Source organism: Anomaloglossus baeobatrachus, chromosome 7 (assembly GCF_048569485.1).
Source record: "Anomaloglossus baeobatrachus isolate aAnoBae1 chromosome 7, aAnoBae1.hap1, whole genome shotgun sequence".
Classification (NCBI taxonomy): domain Eukaryota; kingdom Metazoa; phylum Chordata; class Amphibia; order Anura; family Aromobatidae; genus Anomaloglossus; species Anomaloglossus baeobatrachus.
The window spans coordinates 8,384,056-8,403,940 of record NC_134359.1 but is presented as its reverse complement, the minus strand read 5'-3'; the positions used below and the strand labels follow the sequence as shown (position 1 = coordinate 8,403,940).

The 19,885-nt window shown below is 56.2% G+C and overlaps 1 protein-coding gene across 2 annotated transcripts in view; it reads right to left on the bottom strand.

The window, feature by feature from the left end:
- SEMA5B (semaphorin 5B) overlaps nt 1–19,885 on the bottom strand; it is a 359,347-nt gene that overhangs the window by 52,253 nt on the left and 287,209 nt on the right. For both annotated transcript variants that reach the window (XM_075317013.1, XM_075317012.1), the window contains exons 13-14: nt 10,244–10,361; nt 9,377–9,552 (exon numbers count right to left, since the gene is read on the bottom strand). In XM_075317013.1, the coding sequence (XP_075173128.1) occupies nt 9,377–9,552; nt 10,244–10,361 (294 nt within the window). The remainder of the gene's footprint in view (nt 1–9,376; nt 9,553–10,243; nt 10,362–19,885) is intronic.

Sequence of the window (19,885 nt, the reverse complement as noted above, 5' to 3'; positions counted from 1 at the left end):
TACAGCTGGATGATGAGAAGTCGCAGAGTCGGGGATTACAGCTGGATGATGAGAAGTCGCAGAGTCGAAGGATTACAGCTGGATGATGAGATGTCGCAGAGTCGGGGGATTACAGCTGGATGATAAGAAGTCGCAGAGTCGGGGGATTACAGCTGGATGATGAGAGGTTGCAGAATCGGATATTACAGCTGGATGATGAGATGTCGCAGAGTCGGGGGATTACAGCTGGATGATAAGAAGTCGCAGAGTCGGGGGATTACAGCTGGATGATGAGAGGTTGCAGAGTCGGGGGATTACAGCTGGATGATGAGAGGTCGCAGAGTCGGGGATTACAGCTGGATGATGAGAGGTCGCAGAGTCGGGGGTTTACAGCTGGATGATGAGAAGTCGCAGAGCCGGGGGATTACAGCTGGATTATGAGAAGTCGCAGAGCCGGGGGATTACAGCTGGATGATGAGAAGTCGCAGAGTCGGGGATTACAGCTGGATGATGAGAAGTCGCAGAGTCGAAGGATTACAGCTGGATGATGAGAAGTCGCAGAGCCGGGGGATTACAGCTGGATGATGAGAAGTCGCAGAGTCGGGGGATTACAGCTGGATGATGAGAAGTCGCAGAGCCAGGGGATTACAGCTGGATGATGAGAAGTCGCAGAGTCGGGGGATTACAGCTGGATGATGAGAAGTCGCAGAGTCGGGGGATTACAGCTGGATGATGAGAAGTCGCAGAGCCGGGGGATTACAGCTGGATGATGAGAGGCTGCAGAGTCGGGGGATTACAGCTGGATGATGAGAAGTCGCAGAGCCGGGGGATTACAGCTGGATGATGAGAAGTCGCAGAGCCGGGGGATTACAGCTGGATGATGAGAAGTCGCAGAGTCGGGGATTACAGCTGGATGATGAGAAGTCGCAGAGTCGGGGGATTACAGCTGGATGATGAGAAGTCGCAGAGTCAGGGGATTACAGCTGGATGATGAGAAGTCGCAAAGTCGGGGGTTTACAGCTGGATGATGAGAAGTCGCAGAGTCGGGGGATTACAACTGGATGATGAGAAGTCGCAGAGCCGGGGGATTACAGCTGGATGATGAGAGGCTGCAGAGTCGGGGGATTACAGCTGGATGATGAGAAGTCGCAGAGCCGGTGGATTACAGCTGGATGATGAGAAGTCGCAGAGCCGGGGATTACAGCTGGATGATGAGAAGTCGCAGAGTCGGGGATTACAGCTGGATGATGAGAAGTCGCAGAGTCGGGGGATTACAGCTGGATGATGAGAAGTCGCAGAGTCGGGGATTACAGCTGGATAATGAGAAGTCGCAGAGTCGGGGATTACAGCTGGATGATGAGAAGTCGCAGAGTCGGGGGTTTACAGCTGGATGATGAGAAGTCGCAGAGTCGGGGATTACAGCTGGATGATGAGAAGTCGCAGAGTTGGGGGATTACAGCTGGATGATGAGAAGTCGCAGAGTCGGGGGATTACAGCTAGATGATGAGAAGTCGCAGTCGAAGGATTACAGCTGGATGATGAGAAGTCGCAGAGTCAGGGATTACAGCTGGATGATGAGAAGTCGCAGAGTCGGGGGATTACAGCTGGATGATGAGAAGTCGCAGAGTCGGGGGATTACAGCTGGATGATGAGAAGTCGCAGTCGAAGGATTACAGCTGGATGATGAGAAGTCGCAGAGTCAGGGATTACAGCTGGATGATGAGAAGTCACAGAGTTGGGGGATTACAGCTGGATGATGAGAAGTCACAGATTTGGGCGATTACAGCTGGATGATGAAAAGTCACAGATTTGGGGGATTACAGCTGGATGATGAGAAGTCGCAGAGTCGGGGATTACAGCTGGATGATGAGAAGTCGCAGAGTCGGGGATTACAGATGAACAATCGCATCACACTGAGACACATAACGGGATTGATGGCAGATTGATGGGATTGATGGCAGATTGATGGGATTGATGGCAGATTTGTCTCAGTCATCTAGATGTCCATGAAATTCCCAGCACTGCAGCCAGAGGGCACACAGCTCATGTGGATGGGTTAGCAGTGAAGCGCATCCCCTGCCCCTCCAGCTTCTCCTCCGGGTCAGGCAGTAGGGTTTGTGAAGTATCACCCCTCTCCTGGTCCTTACACCTGATGCTTATCCTGAATCTTCTGCGGAGGGGGGGTTGGGGGGGGCAGAAATAGTCACAAACCCCCCCCATCCCCACCTATTCCAGACATAAATCCATGACAAGCCCCCACCCGATGCACAGCAGCTGCAGACTATGGGGGCTACACAGTGCAACCTCACAGATGACTGCGCTAAACACAGCATAATGTGCACAAGGCACCGAGCAGAAGCACAGCCCGGTGTACAGCAGCACCGGCACCGGACCCGCCGACACCAGAACTCTGCAGCTCTATCCTCCGCACTGTCAGGAAGCGGCCGAGACAAAAACTCATTTCCTGAGCAGCAGCTTCTAACAATCCCCATACGGAAAAGCAGCAGATGTTACATTCCACAGCACCAGAACCTCAGCAGTGACCGGGCAGGAGAAAGCACCCGCCACACCGCACAGCGGACCCGCGTATAATGCTACAAGACACCGCACAGAGGACCCGCGTATAATGCTCCACCACACTGCACAGCGGACCCGCGTATAATGCTCCACCACACCGCACAGCGGACCCGCGTATAATGCTCCACCACACTGCACAGCGGACCCGCGTATAATGCTCCACCACACTGCACAGAGGACCCGCGTATAATGCTCCACCACACCGCACAGAGGACCCGCGTATAATGCTCCACCACACCGCACAGCGGACCCGCGTATAATGCTCCACCATACCGCACAGAGGACCCGCGTATAATGCTCCACCACACCGCACAGCGGACCCGCGTATAATGCTCCACCACACTGCACAGCGGACCCGCGTATAATGCTCCACCACACCGCACAGCGGACCCGCGTATAATGCTCCACCACACCGCACAGCGGACCCGCGTATAATGCTCCACCACACCGCACAGCGGACCCGCGTATAATGCTCCACCACACCGCACAGAGGACCCGCGTATAATGCTCCACCACACTGCACAGCGGACCCGCGTATAATGCTCCACCACACTGCACAGAGGACCCGCGTATAATGCTCCACCACACTGCACAGCGGACCCGCGTATAATGCTCCACCACACTGCACAGCGGACCCGCGTATAATGCTCCACCACACCGCACAGCGGACCCGCGTATAATGCTCCACCACACTGCACAGAGGACCCGCGTATAATGCTCCACCATACTGCACAGAGGACCCGCGTATAATGCTCCACCACACCGCACAGCGGACCCGCGTATAATGCTCCACCACACCGCACAGCGGACCCGCGTATAATGCTCCACCATACTGCACAGCGGACCCGCGTATAATGCTCCACCACACTGCACAGCGGACCCGCGTATAATGCTCCACCACACTGCACAGCGGACCCGCGTATAATGCTCCACCACACCGCACAGCGGACCCGCGTATAATGCTCCACCATACTGCACAGCGGACCCGCGTATAATGCTCCACCATACTGCACAGCGGACCCGCGTATAATGCTCCACCACACTGCACAGCGGACCCGCGTATAATGCTCCACCACACCGCACAGAGGACCCGCGTATAATGCTCCACCACACTGCACAGCGGACCCGCGTATAATGCTCCACCACACTGCACAGAGGACCCGCGTATAATGCTCCACCACACTGCACAGCGGACCCGCGTATAATGCTCCACCACACTGCACAGAGGACCCGCGTATAATGCTCCACCATACTGCACAGAGGACCCGCGTATAATGCTCCACCACACCGCACAGCGGACCCGCGTATAATGCTCCACCACACCGCACAGCGGACCCGCGTATAATGCTCCACCATACTGCACAGAGGACCCGCGTATAATGCTCCACCATACTGCACAGAGGACCCGCGTATAATGCTCCACCATACTGCACAGAGGACCCGCGTATAATGCTCCACCACACCGCACAGCGGACCCGCGTATAATGCTCCACCACACCGCACAGCGGACCCGCGTATAATGCTCCACCACACTGCACAGCGGACCCGCGTATAATGCTCCACCACACTGCACAGCGGACCCGCGTATAATGCTCCACCACACCGCACAGCGGACCCGCGTATAATGCTCCACCATACTGCACAGCGGACCCGCGTATAATGCTCCACCACACTGCACAGCGGACCCGCGTATAATGCTCCACCACACTGCACAGCGGACCCGCGTATAATGCTCCACCACACTGCACAGAGGACCCGCGTATAATGCTCCACCACACTGCACAGCGGACCCGCGTATAATGCTCCACCATACTGCACAGAGGACCCGCGTATAATGCTCCACCACACTGCACAGCGGACCCGCATATAATGCTCCACCACACTGCACAGCGGACCCGCGTATAATGCTCCACCACACCGCACAGAGGACCCGCGTATAATGCTCCACCACACTGCACAGCGGACCCGCGTATAATGCTCCACCACACTGCACAGAGGACCCGCGTATAATGCTCCACCACACTGCACAGCGGACCCGCGTATAATGCTCCACCACACTGCACAGAGGACCCGCGTATAATGCTCCACCATACTGCACAGAGGACCCGCGTATAATGCTCCACCACACCGCACAGCAGCCCCGCGTATAATGCTCCACCACACTGCACAGCGGACCCGCATATAATGCTCCACCACACTGCACAGCGGACCCGCGTATAATGCTCCACCACACCGCACAGCAGCCCCGCGTATAATGCTCCACCACACTGCACAGCGGACCCGCGTATAATGCTCCACCACACTGCACAGCGGACCCGCGTATAATGCTCCACCACACTGCACAGCGGACCCGCGTATAATGCTCCACCACACTGCACAGCGGACCCGCGTATAATGCTCCACCACACTGCACAGCGGACCCGCGTATAATGCTCCACCACACTGCACAGCGGACCCGCGTATAATGCTCCACCACACTGCACAGCGGACCCGCGTATAATGCTCCACCACACCGCACAGCGGACCCGCGTATAATGCTCCACCACACTGCACAGAGGACCCGCGTATAATGCTCCACCATACTGCACAGCGGACCCGCGTATAATGCTCCACCATACTGCACAGCGGACCAGCGTATAATGCTCCACCACACCGCACAGCGGACCCGCGTATAATGCTCCACCACACCGCACAGCGGACCCGCGTATAATGCTCCACCACACTGCACAGCGGACCCGCGTATAATGCTCCACCACACTGCACAGCGGACCCGCGTATAATGCTCCACCACACTGCACAGCGGACCCGCGTATAATGCTCCACCACACCGCACAGCGGACCCGCGTATAATGCTCCACCACACCGCACAGCAGCCCCGCGTATAATGCTCCACCACACCGCACAGCGGACCCGCGTATAATGCTCCACCACACTGCACAGCAGCCCCGCGTATAATGCTCCACCACACTGCACAGCGGACCCGCATATAATGCTCCACCACACTGCACAGCGGACCCGCGTATAATGCTCCACCACACCGCACAGCAGCCCCGCGTATAATGCTCCACCACACTGCACAGCGGACCCGCGTATAATGCTCCACCACACAGCGGACCCGCTTATAACGCTCCAGTACTGATATAACCCCAGACATTACATATGTGACTGATATCAGCCCCTCTTATAACGCTCCAGTGCTGATATAACCCCAGACATTACATATGTGACTGATATCAGCCCCTCTTATAACACTCCAGTGCTGCTATAACCTCAGACATTACATATGTGACTGATATCAGCCCCTCTTATAATGCTCCAGTGCTGATATAACCCCAGACATTACATATGTGACTGATATCAGCCCATCTTATAATGCTCCAACGCTGATATAACCTCCAGACATTACATATGTGACTGATATCAGCTCCTCTTATAACGCTCCAGTGCTGATATAACCCCAGACATTACATATGTGACTGATATCAGCCCCTCTTATAATGCTCCAGTGCTGATATAACCCCCAGACATTACATATGTGACTGATATCAGCCCCTCTTATAACGCTCCAGTGCTGATATAACCCCAGACATTACATATGTGACTGATATCAGCCCCTCTTATAATGCTCCAGTGCTGATATAACCCCCAGACATTACATATGTGACTGATATCAGCCCCTCTTATAATGCTCCAGTGCTGATATAACCCCCAGACATTACATATGTGACTGATATCAGCCCCTCTTATAACGCTCCAGTGCTGATATAACCCCAGACATTACATATGTGACTGATATCAGCCCCTCTTATAATGCTCCAGTGCTGATATAACCCCAGACATTACATATGACTGATATCAGCCCCTCTTATAATGCTCCAGTGCTGATATAACCCCAGACATTACATATGTGACTGATATCAGCCCCTCTTATAATGCTCCAGTGCTGATATAATCTCCAGACATTACATATGTGACTGATATCAGCCCCTCTTATAATGCTCCAGTGCTGATATAATCTCCAGACATTACATATGTGACTGATATCAGCCCCTCTTATAATGCTCCAGTGCTGATATAACCTCCAGACATTACATATGTGACTGATATCAGCCCCTCTTATAATGCTCCAGTGCTGATATAACCCCAGACATTACATATGTGACTGATATCAGCCCCTCTTATAATGCTCCAGTGCTGATATAACCTCCAGACATTACATATGTGACTGATATCAGCCCCTCTTATAATGCTCCAGTGCTGATATAACCCCAGACATTACATATGTGACTGATATCAGCCCCTCTTATAATGCTCCAGTGCTGATATAACCTCCAGACATTACATATGTGACTGATATCAGCTCCTCTTATAATGCTCCAGTGCTGATATAACCCCAGACATTACATATGTGACTGATATCAGCCCCTCTTATAATGCTCCAGTGCTGATATAACCCCAGACATTACATATGTGACTGATATCCGCCCCTCTTATAACGCTCCAGTGCTGATATAACCTCCAGACATTACATATGTGACTGATATCAGCTCCTCTTATAATGCTCCAGTGCTGATATAACCCCAGACATTACATATGTGACTGATATCAGCCCCTCTTATAATGCTCCAGTGCTGATATAACCTCCAGACATTACATATGTCACTGATATCAGCTCCTCTTATAATGCTCCAGTGCTGATATAACCCCAGACATTACATATGTGACTGATATCCGCCCCTCTTATAACGCTCCAGTACTGATATAACCCCAGACATTACATATGTGACTGATATCAGCCCCTCTTATAATGCTCCAGTGCTGATATAACCCCAGACATTACATATGTGACTGATATCAGCCCCTCTTATAACGCTCCAGTGCTGATATAACCTCCAGACATTACATATGTGACTGATATCAGCCCCTCTTATAACGCTCCCGTGCTGATATAACCCCAGACATTACATATGTGACTGATATCAGCCCCTCTTATAATGCTCCAGTACTGATATAACCCCCAGACATTACATATGTGACTGATATCAGCCCCTCTTATAATGCTCCAATGCTGATATAACCCCAGACATTACATATGTGACTGATATCAGCTCCTCTTATAATGCTCCAGTGCTGATATAATCTCCAGACATTACATATGTGACTGATATCAGCTCCTCTTATAATGCTCCAGTGCTGATATAATCTCCAGACATTACATATGTGACTGATATCAGCCCCTCTTATAACGCTCCAGTGCTGATATAATCCCAGACATTACATATGTGACTGATATCAGCCCCTCTTATAACGCTCCAGTGCTGATATAACCCCAGACATTACATATGTGACTGATATCAGCCCCTCATATAACGCTCCAGTGCTGATATAACCTCCAGACATTACATATGTGACTGATATCAGCCCCTCTTATAATGCTCCAGTGCTGATATAACCTCCAGACATTACATATGTGACTGATATCAGCCCCTCTTATAACGCTCCCGTGCTGATATAACCCCAGACATTACATATGTGACTGATATCAGCCCCTCTTATAATGCTCCAGTACTGATATAACCCCCAGACATTACATATGTGACTGATATCAGCCCCTCTTATAATGCTCCAATGCTGATATAACCCCAGACATTACATATGTGACTGATATCAGCTCCTCTTATAATGCTCCAGTGCTGATATAATCTCCAGACATTACATATGTGACTGATATCAGCTCCTCTTATAATGCTCCAGTGCTGATATAATCTCCAGACATTACATATGTGACTGATATCAGCCCCTCTTATAACGCTCCAGTGCTGATATAATCCCAGACATTACATATGTGACTGATATCAGCCCCTCTTATAACGCTCCAGTGCTGATATAACCTCCAGACACCACATGTGACTGATATTGGCGGCTCTTTGTTAGGGCTCGCGGTCTCTGCCCTCCTCTGTACGCGGCGCCTCTTTCTGTGCAGGTTGAGGCTCAGTCGCCCCTAATTAGCGGCTTATACTGAGCTTGTCAATGTCATCAGTTATTCAGCAGCCGACGATCGGACATCTCTGCACAAATCCAACGCAAAGAGAAAATGCCACAATCCCGTCCTCCCGGAAAATAAACGCTGACTCTGCTCCTCGCTGCTGATAACTGGAAAGTGCAAAACACGAGATGTCTGCAAAACTGATCGACCTAAAAACACGCAAGAAAAGAGCCACAAACCTGCAGCCCAAGAAATAAACCGCCTCTGCCATCAAGATCAACAGGATCTACAGGGGGAAGGGACAGTGCAAAACTCACCCCAAACAGAGCTGCGCTCCTGACTGTACTGACTAATTATGTACACAGTGACTGCACCAGCAGAATAGTGAGTGCAGCTCTGGAGTATCATACAGGAGGTAACTCAGGATCAGTAATGTAATGTATGTACACAGTGACTGCACCAGCAGAATAGTGAGTGCAGCTCTGGAGTATCATACAGGAGGTAACTCAGGATCAGTAATGTAATGTATGTACACAGTGACTGCACCAGCAGAATAGTGAGTGCAGCTCTGGAGTATAATACAGGAGGTAACTCAGGATCAGTAATGTATGTACACAGTGATTGCAGCAGCAGAATAGTGAGTGCAGCTCTGGAGTATCATACAGGAGGTAACTCAGGATCAGTACAGGATAAGTAATGTATGTAACATTTTTGGAACTAGGGTTGGATGTTACCCATTCACTGCAGACTTTGTGACCTCTCTTTCTGGGTCCATTACTGTTGTTCAGGCCATGATTTATGTGACCATCCGTTCATTAATAAAGCTTTACTCACCGGGAGCAGTTGGCGATCTCTATCCGGGAGCCCTCACATTCACGCCCCCCGCAGCGAGGAGCAGGGTTATTACAGGTCCTGGAGCGGCACAGACATGTGGAGTCGCCATCCGAGTGCTGACATGGCTGCCAGGCCGCCCACACCCCGAGTCCTCCGTTAATTGTCAAGTTGCGAACCTGTGAGATGAGTAAGAGTGAGCGATAATCACATGAATCCCCGGCACTCGCAGCCTCGGAGCACCCCTTATTGTATCCATGCGCCCCACACTGCGAGCTGCGACACAAATCCTCCGACTCGTCATGTGAGCTCAGCCTCCGGCGGACAGCGTGAAAGCCGCGCCTTTTACACTAATAACCCCTTTTAACGTCTTTATTTTTAGCCTCCACCTGATGGAGGGCTGAGCAGCCTCAAAACGCACGGCGGTGAAGGCCGATTATAGGGGGAAATGGAACGCGCGGGGCCGGGGGTCCGCACACTGCATGCTGCTGCCTTTACCAATCGCCTGTGTGCGGTATCCATAGATAGTGGGCAGAGCTGCAGTACCCAGCACAGCCATGGATGAGAGAGGCGCTGTGCCTGGGAGGGAGCGTGTTTCTATTATACGGTAACATCAGAGACACCCATGATGATAGAGGTGAGTGCAGCGCCTGCTTCCTGATGTCGCCCTTCACTGATATGAAAACTCCACACTTTTATACTTACCCGGCCATCGAGCAGATAACGTTATTAGGAAGATGGGATCCTCTTCTCTGATTGGTTAGTACCGCCTTCCAATCAGAGTGTTATTTAAAATGAGGCAATTCCTTTATTGAGCATGTGACTTGTGTTGCCCGCCCCCTGCCGCCGCACGGTGCCACCGCCACTCACCGGGCAGTCTGTGATGTTCTGGATCCACAGGCTCATGTTGGAGCTGTCCTCCAGGGTGGTGCAGCGCTTCTTCTTACTGTCCCAACCGCAGTACGGGTCTCTGGCGCCAAGACACGTCCTGGGGAGAAAGGGGCGAGAAGGGTTAATGACAATCTAGACTGGGGGGTCGGGGTCATTATAGAGACATTGGGGGGGTTGGGGGGCTGGGGAATCAGACGGACAGCAGGAGGGGGAGGGGTAATAATGGGAAAGAGGGGGAGGTCAAGGAAATAGAGGGAAAGTGAGGGGTCGGGTAATAGAGGGTCAGTGGAGGGGTCGGGGTAATAGAGGGTCAGTGGAGGGGTCGGGGTAATAGAGGGTCAGTGGAGGGGTCGGGGTAATAGAGGGTCAGTGGAGGGGTCGGGGTAATAGAGGGTCAGTGGAGGGGTCGGGGTAAGAGAGGGTTAGTGGAAAGGTCAGGGTAATAGAGGGTCAGTGGAGGGGTCGGGTAACAGAGGGTCAGTGGAGGGGTTGGGGTAATAGAGGGTCAGTGGAGGGGTCAGGGTAAGAGAGGGTTAGTGGAAAGGTCAGGGTAATAGAGGGTCAGTGGGAGGGGTCAGGGTAATAGAGGGTCAGTGGAGGGGTCGGGGTAAGAGAGGGTTAGTGGAAAGGTCAGGGTAATAGAGGGTCAGTGGAGGGGTCGGGTAATAGAGGGTCAGTGGAGGGGTCAGAGTAATAGAGGGTTAGTGGAGGGGTCAGGGTAAGAGAGGGTTAGTGGGAGGGGTCAGGGTAATAGAGGGTCAGTGGGAGGGGTCAGGGTAAGAGAGGGTTAGTGGAAAGGTCAGGGTAATAGAGGGTCAGTGGAGGGGTCGGGTAACAGAGGGTCAGTGGAGGGGTTGGGGTAATAGAGGGTCAGTGGAGGGGTCAGGGTAAGAGAGGGTTAGTGGAAAGGTCAGGGTAATAGAGGGTCAGTGGGAGGGGTCAGGGTAATAGAGGGTCAGTGGAGGGGTCGGGGTAAGAGAGGGTTAGTGGAAAGGTCAGGGTAATAGAGGGTCAGTGGAGGGGTCGGGTAATAGAGGGTCAGTGGAGGGGTCAGAGTAATAGAGGGTTAGTGGAGGGGTCAGGGTAAGAGAGGGTTAGTGGGAGGGGTTGGGGTAATAGAGGGTCAGTGGAGGGGTCAGGGTAAGAGAGGGTTAGTGGAAAGGTCAGGGTAATAGAGGGTCAGTGGGAGGGGTCAGGGTAATAGAGGGTCAGTGGAGGGGTCAGAGTAATAGAGGGTTAGTGGAAAGGTCAGGGTAATAGAGGGTCAGTGGAGGGGTCGGGGTAATAGAGGGTCAGTGGGAGGGGTCAGGTAATAGAGGGTCAGTGGGAGGGGTCAGGTAATAGAGGGTCAGTGGAGGGGTCAGGGTAATAGGGGGACAGTGGAGGGGTCGGGTTTGTTTCCGCCTTTCCCACGGTCTCTCCATTCTTGTACCCCATCCACACTGTGCACAAGTATTGGCGCCCGCACAGACATCCACACAACTTCACTCTGGAAATTCATTGTGTGAAAATTTGATGATGAAAACAGAGGCTTCAGGAGACCCAGATACAGGAGAGGAGCGGCGGCAGCGGTCCGACATCTCCACCGCCCTCCACCACATCTGCTGTATGACGGCATATCACCGCTGCCCATAGCAACCAGAGTGCGGCTTTCATTCTGTATCTACTTTGGTAACATGAAAGCTGAGCTGTGATTGGTTAGTTGCTCTCAGCCACAGACCGCCATTGTCATCAGTCTGCGCCATTGTGTCTCCCTCATCCGGAGGTTACGTCACGTTCCTGCGCGGAGACGTCGTGTGATGTTCTAGGCCCAAATCTAAACTTGTAACAGGAGGAAAGAGTCTGGCGCCGTCTGGAGCTGCCGCCCTGTGATGTGGCCTCTCGGGTGCTGGCGGGCCACTTCTGCCACATTGGCGCAGTCACTGCAGAAGCGCCAGATTTGTGGTTCTCTGCGTTCCTTTTCCCTGTGTTGCGGTGGGATGAGCGGTATCCATATAACAATGTCGTATGGCTGCGGTATGAACGCGCTCCAGCCGCGGGAGCCGCCATACAGCCGGGGTTCCCCGATATATCTGGACGGCTGACCTAACGGCACAGCAATGCGCGGTGGTCTCCACCACAATGGCGGCTTAATCAGACGCATATTAATAGTCGCTGGATTCCTGGCAGATGGCGGCCATGCTTTATGTCCCTCTACGACGCCTCGAGCTCATGTTCAAAGGCGGCCTGACATTAAACACGGCGGAGGACACAAAGCAGCGACTCATCCGCCGCACACTGCGAGGCTTCATGGCCATCGCCGAGGCCCGGACAACAAAGCCAGAAGATGTAAATAAAGCGGCGGCGCGGCCCCCTGCACATGGGGCATTATGGAGGGGGGCATTCGCTGATCTGCGCAGCGTGGCCCCGGGGCTTTCCGCTGTGGGTTTATCAGGCCAAATGTTACACAAAGCTTTCCCTGTTCGTACGCCCCTGTCTGTCCGTCTGTCTACACAGTTTTCACAGGCAGCGGTAGACGGCGGACCAGCGACGACCGTGTTTTGTTAGAAAACTTGGAACAATGGCCCCTTTCAGAGCCGAGATCCCCGAGCCCGGGCACAGAGGAAGCCGGGCAGGATATGATCCGATCCCCCCGGGATGTGCGGGGTCGCACCTCCAAACCGGCAACCGCCGAAACTTCACCTATCCTGCCCAAAACAAACACAGGAATCAGCGGCCGGGCCACCCAGAATGCACCAGGGCCCCGAGGCCCCAAATCACGGGTGTAATTAGTGCGAATGTCAGGCATGGAGCTAATGAGGGCAGTGTAATGGCCGGTGTGTGCCCAGGTGCTGAACATCAGCGGCAGCGGAGGGGTTAATGTCGCCTGTGTCGCAGGTCTGAATGGCGTGCAATCAGCGCGGTGTGCGCGGCGGCTCCGAGGAGAGCAGCACTTTACATCTACTTTGTTCTATCGTAATGTGATTTAGCCAAGTGTGAAAAAAACACTCGTGGTAAAGTGGCGCCATTTCTCCGGGTGGAGATTACGCCTCAGATGTGATTAGGAAACAAGAACAGAATGTCAAACACCGGCGCAGAAACAGCAGGAAACGGGGCGCGGGGAGGAGGAAAACGGGGCGCGGGGAGGAGGAAAACGGGGCGCGGGGAGGAGGAAAACGGGGAGGAGGGAAGCGGGGCGCGGAGAGGAGGAAACGGGGAGCGGAGAGGAGGAAAACGGGTGCAAGGAGGAGGAAAACGGGGCGCGGAGAGGAGGAAAACGGGGCGCGGAGAGGAGGAAAACGGGGCGCAAGGAGGAGGAAAACGGGGCGCGGAGAAGAGGGAAACGGGGCGCGGAGAAGAGGGAAACGGGGCGCGGAGAGGAGGAAAACGGGGCGCGGAGAGGAGGAAAACGGGGCGCGGAGAGGAGGAAAACGGGGCGCGGGGAGGAGGAAAACGGGGCGCGGGGAGGAGGAAAACGGGGCGCGGGGAGGAGGAAAACGGGGCGCGGAGAGGAGGAAAACGGGGCGCGGAGAGGAGGAAAACGGGGCGCGGAGGAAACGGAGCGCGGGGAGGAGGAAAACGGGGCGCGGGGAGGAGGAAACGGGGCGCGGGGAGGAGGAAACCGGGGCGCGGGGAGGAGGAAACCGGGGCGCGGGGAGGAGGAAACCGGGGCGCGGGGAGGAGGGAAGCGGGGCGCGGGGAGGAGGAAAACGGGGCGCGGGGAGGAGGGAAGCGGGGCGCGGAGAGGAGGGAAGCGGGGCGCGGAGAGGAGGGAAGCGGGGCGCGGAGAGGAGGGAAGCGGGGCGCGGAGAGGAGGGAAGCGGGGCGCGGAGAGGAGGGAAGCGGGGCGCGGAGAGGAGGAAACGGGGAGCAGAGAGGAGGGAAACGGGGAGCAGAGAGGAGGAAAACGGGGCGCAAGGAGGAGGAAAACGGGGCGCAAGGAGGAGGAAAACGGGGCGCAAGGAGGAGGAAAACGGGGCGCAAGGAGGAGGAAAACGGGGCGCGGAGAGGAGGGAAGCGGGGCGCGGGGAGGAGGAAAACGGGGCGCGGGGAGGAGGAAAACGGGGCGCGGGGAGGAGGGAAGCGGGGCGCGGGGAGGAGGAAAACGGGGCGCGGGGAGGAGGAAAACGGGGCGCGGGGAGGAGGAAATCGGGGGCGCGGGGAGGAGGAAAATGGGGCGCGGGGAGGAGGAAAACGGGGGCGCGGGGAGGAGGAAAACGGGGCGCGGGGAGGAGGAAAACGGGGCACGGAGAGGAGGGAAGCGGGGCACGGAGAGGAGGAAACGGGGCGCGGAGAGGAGGAAACGGGGTGCGGAGAGGAGGAAACAGGTGCAAGGAGGAGGAAAACGGGGCGCGGAGAGGAGGAAAACGGGGCGCGGAGAAGAGGGAAACGGGGCGCGGAGAAGAGGGAAACGGGGCGCAGAGAAGAGGGAAACGGGGCGCAGAGAAGAGGGAAACGGGGCGCGGAGAAGAGGGAGACCGGGGGAGCGGGGAGGAGGAGACAAGGGCGCGGGGAGGAGGAGACAAGGGCGCGGGGAGGAGGAGACAAGGGCGCGGAGAGGAGGAGACAGGGGCGCGGGGAAGAGGGAAGCGGGGCGCGGAGAGGAGGGAAGCGGGGCGCGGAGAGGAGGGAAGCGGGGCGCGGAGAGGAGGGAAGCGGGGCGCGGAGAGGAGGGAAGCGGGGCGCGGAGAGGAGGGAAGCGGGGCGCGGAGAGGAGGGAAGCGGGGCGCGGAGAGGAGGGAAGCGGGGCGCGGAGAGGAGGAAACGGGGAGCAGAGAGGAGGGAAACGGGGAGCAGAGAGGAGGAAAACGGGGCGCAAGGAGGAGGAAAACGGGGCGCAAGGAGGAGGAAAACGGGGCGCAAGGAGGAGGAAAACGGGGCGCAAGGAGGAGGAAAACGGGGCGCAAGGAGGAGGAAAACGGGGCGCGGAGAGGAGGGAAGCGGGGCGCGGGGAGGAGGAAAACGGGGCACGGGGAGGAGGAAATCGGGGGCGCGGGGAGGAGGAAAATGGGGCGGGGGGAGGAGGAAAACGGGGCGCGGGGAGGAGGAAAACGGGGCACGGAGAGGAGGGAAGCGGGGCACGGAGAGGAGGAAACGGGGTGCGGAGAGGAGGAAACGGGGTGCGGAGAGGAGGAAACAGGTGCAAGGAGGAGGAAAACGGGGCGCGGAGAGGAGGAAAACGGGGCGCGGAGAAGAGGGAAACGGGGCGCGGAGAAGAGGGAAACGGGGCGCGGAGAAGAGGGAAACTGGGCGCAGAGAAGAGGGAAACGGGGCGCAGAGAAGAGGGAAACGGGGCGCGGAGAAGAGGGAGACCGGGGAGCGGGGAGGAGGAGACAAGGGCGCGGAGAGGAGGAGACAGGGGCGCGGGGAGGAGGAAAACGGGGCGCGGGGAGGAGGAAAATGGGGCGCGGGGAGGAGGAAAACGGGGCGTGAAGAGGGAAACCGGGTCGCGGAGAGGAGGGAAGCGGGGCGCGGAGAGGAGGGAAGCGGGGCGCAGAGAGGAGGAAAACTGGGCGCGGGGAGGAGGAAAACTGGGGGCGGAGAGGAGGAAAACAGGGCGCGGAGAGGAGGAAAACGGGGCGCGGAGAGGAGGAAACCGGGGAGCGGAGAGGAGGAGACCGGGGAGTGGAGAGGAGGAAAACGGGGCGCGGGGAGGAGGAGACCGGGAAGTGGAGAGGAGGAAAACGGAGCGCGGGGAGGAGGAGACCGGGGAGCGGAGAGGAGGAAAACGGGGCACGGGGAGGAGGAAAATGGGGCGCGGAGAGGAGGAAAATGGGGCACGGAGAGGAGGAAAATGGGGCACGGAGAGGAGGAAAATGGGGCACGGAGAGGAGGAAAATGGGGCACGGAGAGGAGGAAAATGGGGCACGGAGAGGAGGAGACCGGGGCGCAGAGAGGAGGAAAACGGGGCACGGAGAGGAGGAGACTGGGGCGCGGAGAGGAGGAAAGCGGGACACGGAGAGGAGGAGACCGGGGCACGGAGAGGAGGAGACCGTGGCGCGGAGAGGAGGAAACCGGGGCGCGGAGAGGAGGAAAACGGGGCACGGAGAGGAGGAGACTGGGGCGCGGAGAGGAGGAAAACAGGGCGCGGAGAGGAGGAAAACAGGGCGCGGAGAGGAGGAGACCGGGGCGCGGAGAGGAGGAAAACAGGGCGCGGAGAGGAGGAGACCGGGGCGCGGAGAGGAGGAAAACGGGGCACGGAGAGGAGGAGACCGGGGCGCGGAGAGGAGGAAAACAGGGTGCGGAGAGGAGGAGACCGGGGGCGCGGAGAGGAGGAAAACGGGGCGCGGAGAGGAGGAGACCGGGGAGCGGAGAGGAGGAAAACGGGGCGCGGGGAGGAGGAGACCGGGGAACGGAGAGGAGGAAAACGGGGCACGGAGAGGAGGAAAACGGGGCGCAGAGAGGAGGAAAACGGGGCACGGAGAGGAGGAGACCGGGGAGCGGAGAGGAGGAAAACGGGGCGCGGAGAGGAGGAGACCGGCGAGCGGAGAGGAGGAAAACGGGGCGCGGGGAGGAGGAGACCGGGGAGCGGAGAGGAGGAAAACAGGGCGCGGAGAGGAGGAAAACGGGGCACGGAGAGGAGGAGACCGGGGAGCGGAGAGGAGGGAAACCGGGGCGCGGAGAGGAGGTAAACGGGCGCGGAGAGGAGGAAACAAGGCGCATGGAGGAGGAAAATGGGGCACGGAAGAGGAGGAGACCGGGGAGCGGAGAGGAGGGAAAACAGGGAGCGTAAAGGAGGAAACGGGCGCGGAGAGGAGAACGGGGAGCGGAGAGGAGGGAAAACGGGGCACGGAGAGGAGGAAACGGGGCGCAGGGAGGAGGAAAACGGGGCGCAGGGAGGAGGAAAACGGGGGCGCGGAGAGGAGGAGACAGGAGAGCGGAGAGGAGGGAAAACAGGGAGCGTAAAGGAGAAAACGGGCGCGAAGAGGAGGAAACCGGGGCGCAGAGAGGAGAACGGGGAGCGGAGAGGAGGGACAACGGGGCGCAGAGAGGAGGAAAACGGGGCACGGAGAAAAGGAAACCGGGGCGCGGAGAGGAGGAAAACGGGGCGCGGAAAGGAGGGAAAACGGGCGCAGAGAGGAGGGAAAACGGGGCGCAGAGAGGAGGGAAAACGGGGCGCAGAGACGAGGAAAACGGGGCACGGAGAGGAGGAAACCGTGGCACGGAGAGGAGGAAACCGGGGCACGGAGAGGAGGGAAAACGGGGCGCAGAGAGGAGGGAAACGGGGCACGGAGAGGAGGAAAACGGGGCACGGAAAGGAGGAAAACGGGGCACGGAGAGGAGGAAAACGGGGCACGGAGAGGAGGAAAACGGGGCACGGAGAGGAGGAAAACAGGGCACGGAGAGGAGGAAAACAGAGCACGGAGAGGAGGAAAATGGGGCACGGAGAGGAGGAAACCGGGGCGCGGGGAGGAGGAAACCGGGGCGCGGAGAGGAGGAAAATGGGGCACGGAGAGGACGAAAACAGGGAGCGGAGAGGACGAAAACAGGGCACGGAGAGGAGGAAAACGGGGCACTTCACTGGAGACTAGGAATATTCCAGCTGCTCGGACTCAACGCGCGCAATAAATGAATAATCTGCGGCACAGAAAGCACCGGCACCGGTTCTGCACCGCACAGATAACAGCTGGAGCAGGATGTGGTGCCACTCAGTGATGATAGAGGGATGGGGCATACTTGTGCCTGTGCCGTATGGTATATTTTTCCCATGGTGATAGCATTGTGGTGACGGGCTGTATGTGGGGGCACAATATTATATACACACAGTATCGTGGCACCACTATGCAGTATTTCTCGTGGCAGACGCGGGGATGTGCTTCACAAATAGGAGAGACAATCATCCCTAGATGAAGAGGATAACCCCCACCGTCTGCTCCAGGTGCTACCTCCTGTGATGGATCTCGCCTGCAGCAGAATGAATATTTGGCGGGTGCCAGGGCAGGAGACGTCTCCTCCACCCCCACAGGTAGCATCACCCCCGGCTCAGACGGAATTTCCAAAATTCCAGGGATGGTAGGAAAACCATTTATGGATGAAAACATACGGGACAAATAACGGCGATCGCCGCAGAGAAGCGGAATATTAAGTGTTGTGTGCCAGGGTGAAGCATTGGAGCGGGCCCGGAGGCTGGCGAGGGGCAGGAGGGCGACCTGTCATCAGGGCGCAGCATGGCCGCACGCTCCCATTATACCAGCTACAGATGTAACTGTCCGCTCCATTAACTACAGCTCCGCACCTCTACAGGCCAATAACACCAATCACCGGGGCCCGGAAGCATAAATCACCCGTGTAAATGCCATAAATAATCGATTACCACATAAAACATCCATATACACACACCGGTCACGGTCGCAGCCGCTCATAGCTTGTAAACAGCAGCGTGACGCCATATAATGCTCGACTGATGAGGGGCAAGTGCCCAACAAGGACCCCGACTGTCAGCGCCAATCAATACGGAAACAGCGCAGATAAATAATGCAGACCTACTACTGACAGCAGCTGCGGGGCATGCTGAGAGTTGTAGTGTCGCTGGAGGGTCATTGCCATAGCAGTCAGGTTAGACAATGGCAGGACGGCCAGGGACCCCCGATGAGGCGAGACTTTGTACCCTCGAGCGGCCACCTCCCGTCACTGGAAGATGGCGGCCACCTTGAGAAGAGCAAGGGTTAAATAAGGGAAAGGGTCGCGGAGAATGGAGACTATGATGGAGCAGAGTAGGGGTGCAACGGAGAAAACAATGAAAGCCCCCGATATTGGGGGGGATTTGGGTGCTCTGATGTGGACCCCAGGTCAGGCTCAGTTCTGGCTGATGGAGGTGACCGTGGCGGACTTTTTGCAGGTTGGTTTCCGTCCTCTCGAGCTGCTCCACAGGCTTAGACATGACATGGAGGTCTCCAGACACATTGATGGCGGTAATATAACATGTCACACTGTGGCGGCACATAAGTGGCAAGGCCGCAGTCACGTAATTAGGATCAAATCCTTGAAATGAGTCCGGGGTGAGCGAGCGGCGGAGTCAGTGCAATCCTATTAGCCTCTAATTAGCGGCTAATTACCAGCCGCCCTCTGACGCTCTCTCCATTGTGCGACCACTGGGGCCTCATTCATCATAATCTACTAATGTGCACAGTGCCATACACACCGGGGAATATCCGGGGATAATCCCACAAACACAGCGCGGAGGGTCCCGGGATAATCCCATAAACATCTCCAGAGGAGCCGGGATCTCAGCAGCTCGGGGCAGAAGAGAAAGAAACAACAAGGAAGTAACGGAAAATCAAGAGATTGATTACAGGGCACCAAGCGCTTGTAAAAAATGTATATATATATATATTACATGGCTGCAAGGTGCTGCAGATCTGTGGAGGTCCGGGCCTGAGATCCCACCGATTGCTGAAAACACCGTACAGAACAGCGTGCAGGCTCAATCATGACTCTATGGGTCTGTATACTGCTCTGCGAGAGTGGAGAAAGATGGCAGCTGGAAAATCCTCGAAGGGGGATATGTATCATCGAGGTTGGTAGCCTCAGTGATGTATGCTCGGAGCAAGCTCCAGCACGTATAGTGCTGACAGTATTAATAGGGCATCACGGCCAGGTAAACGAGCAGTCAGAGATATGGTGGGACTAGCTGCTGAAGTA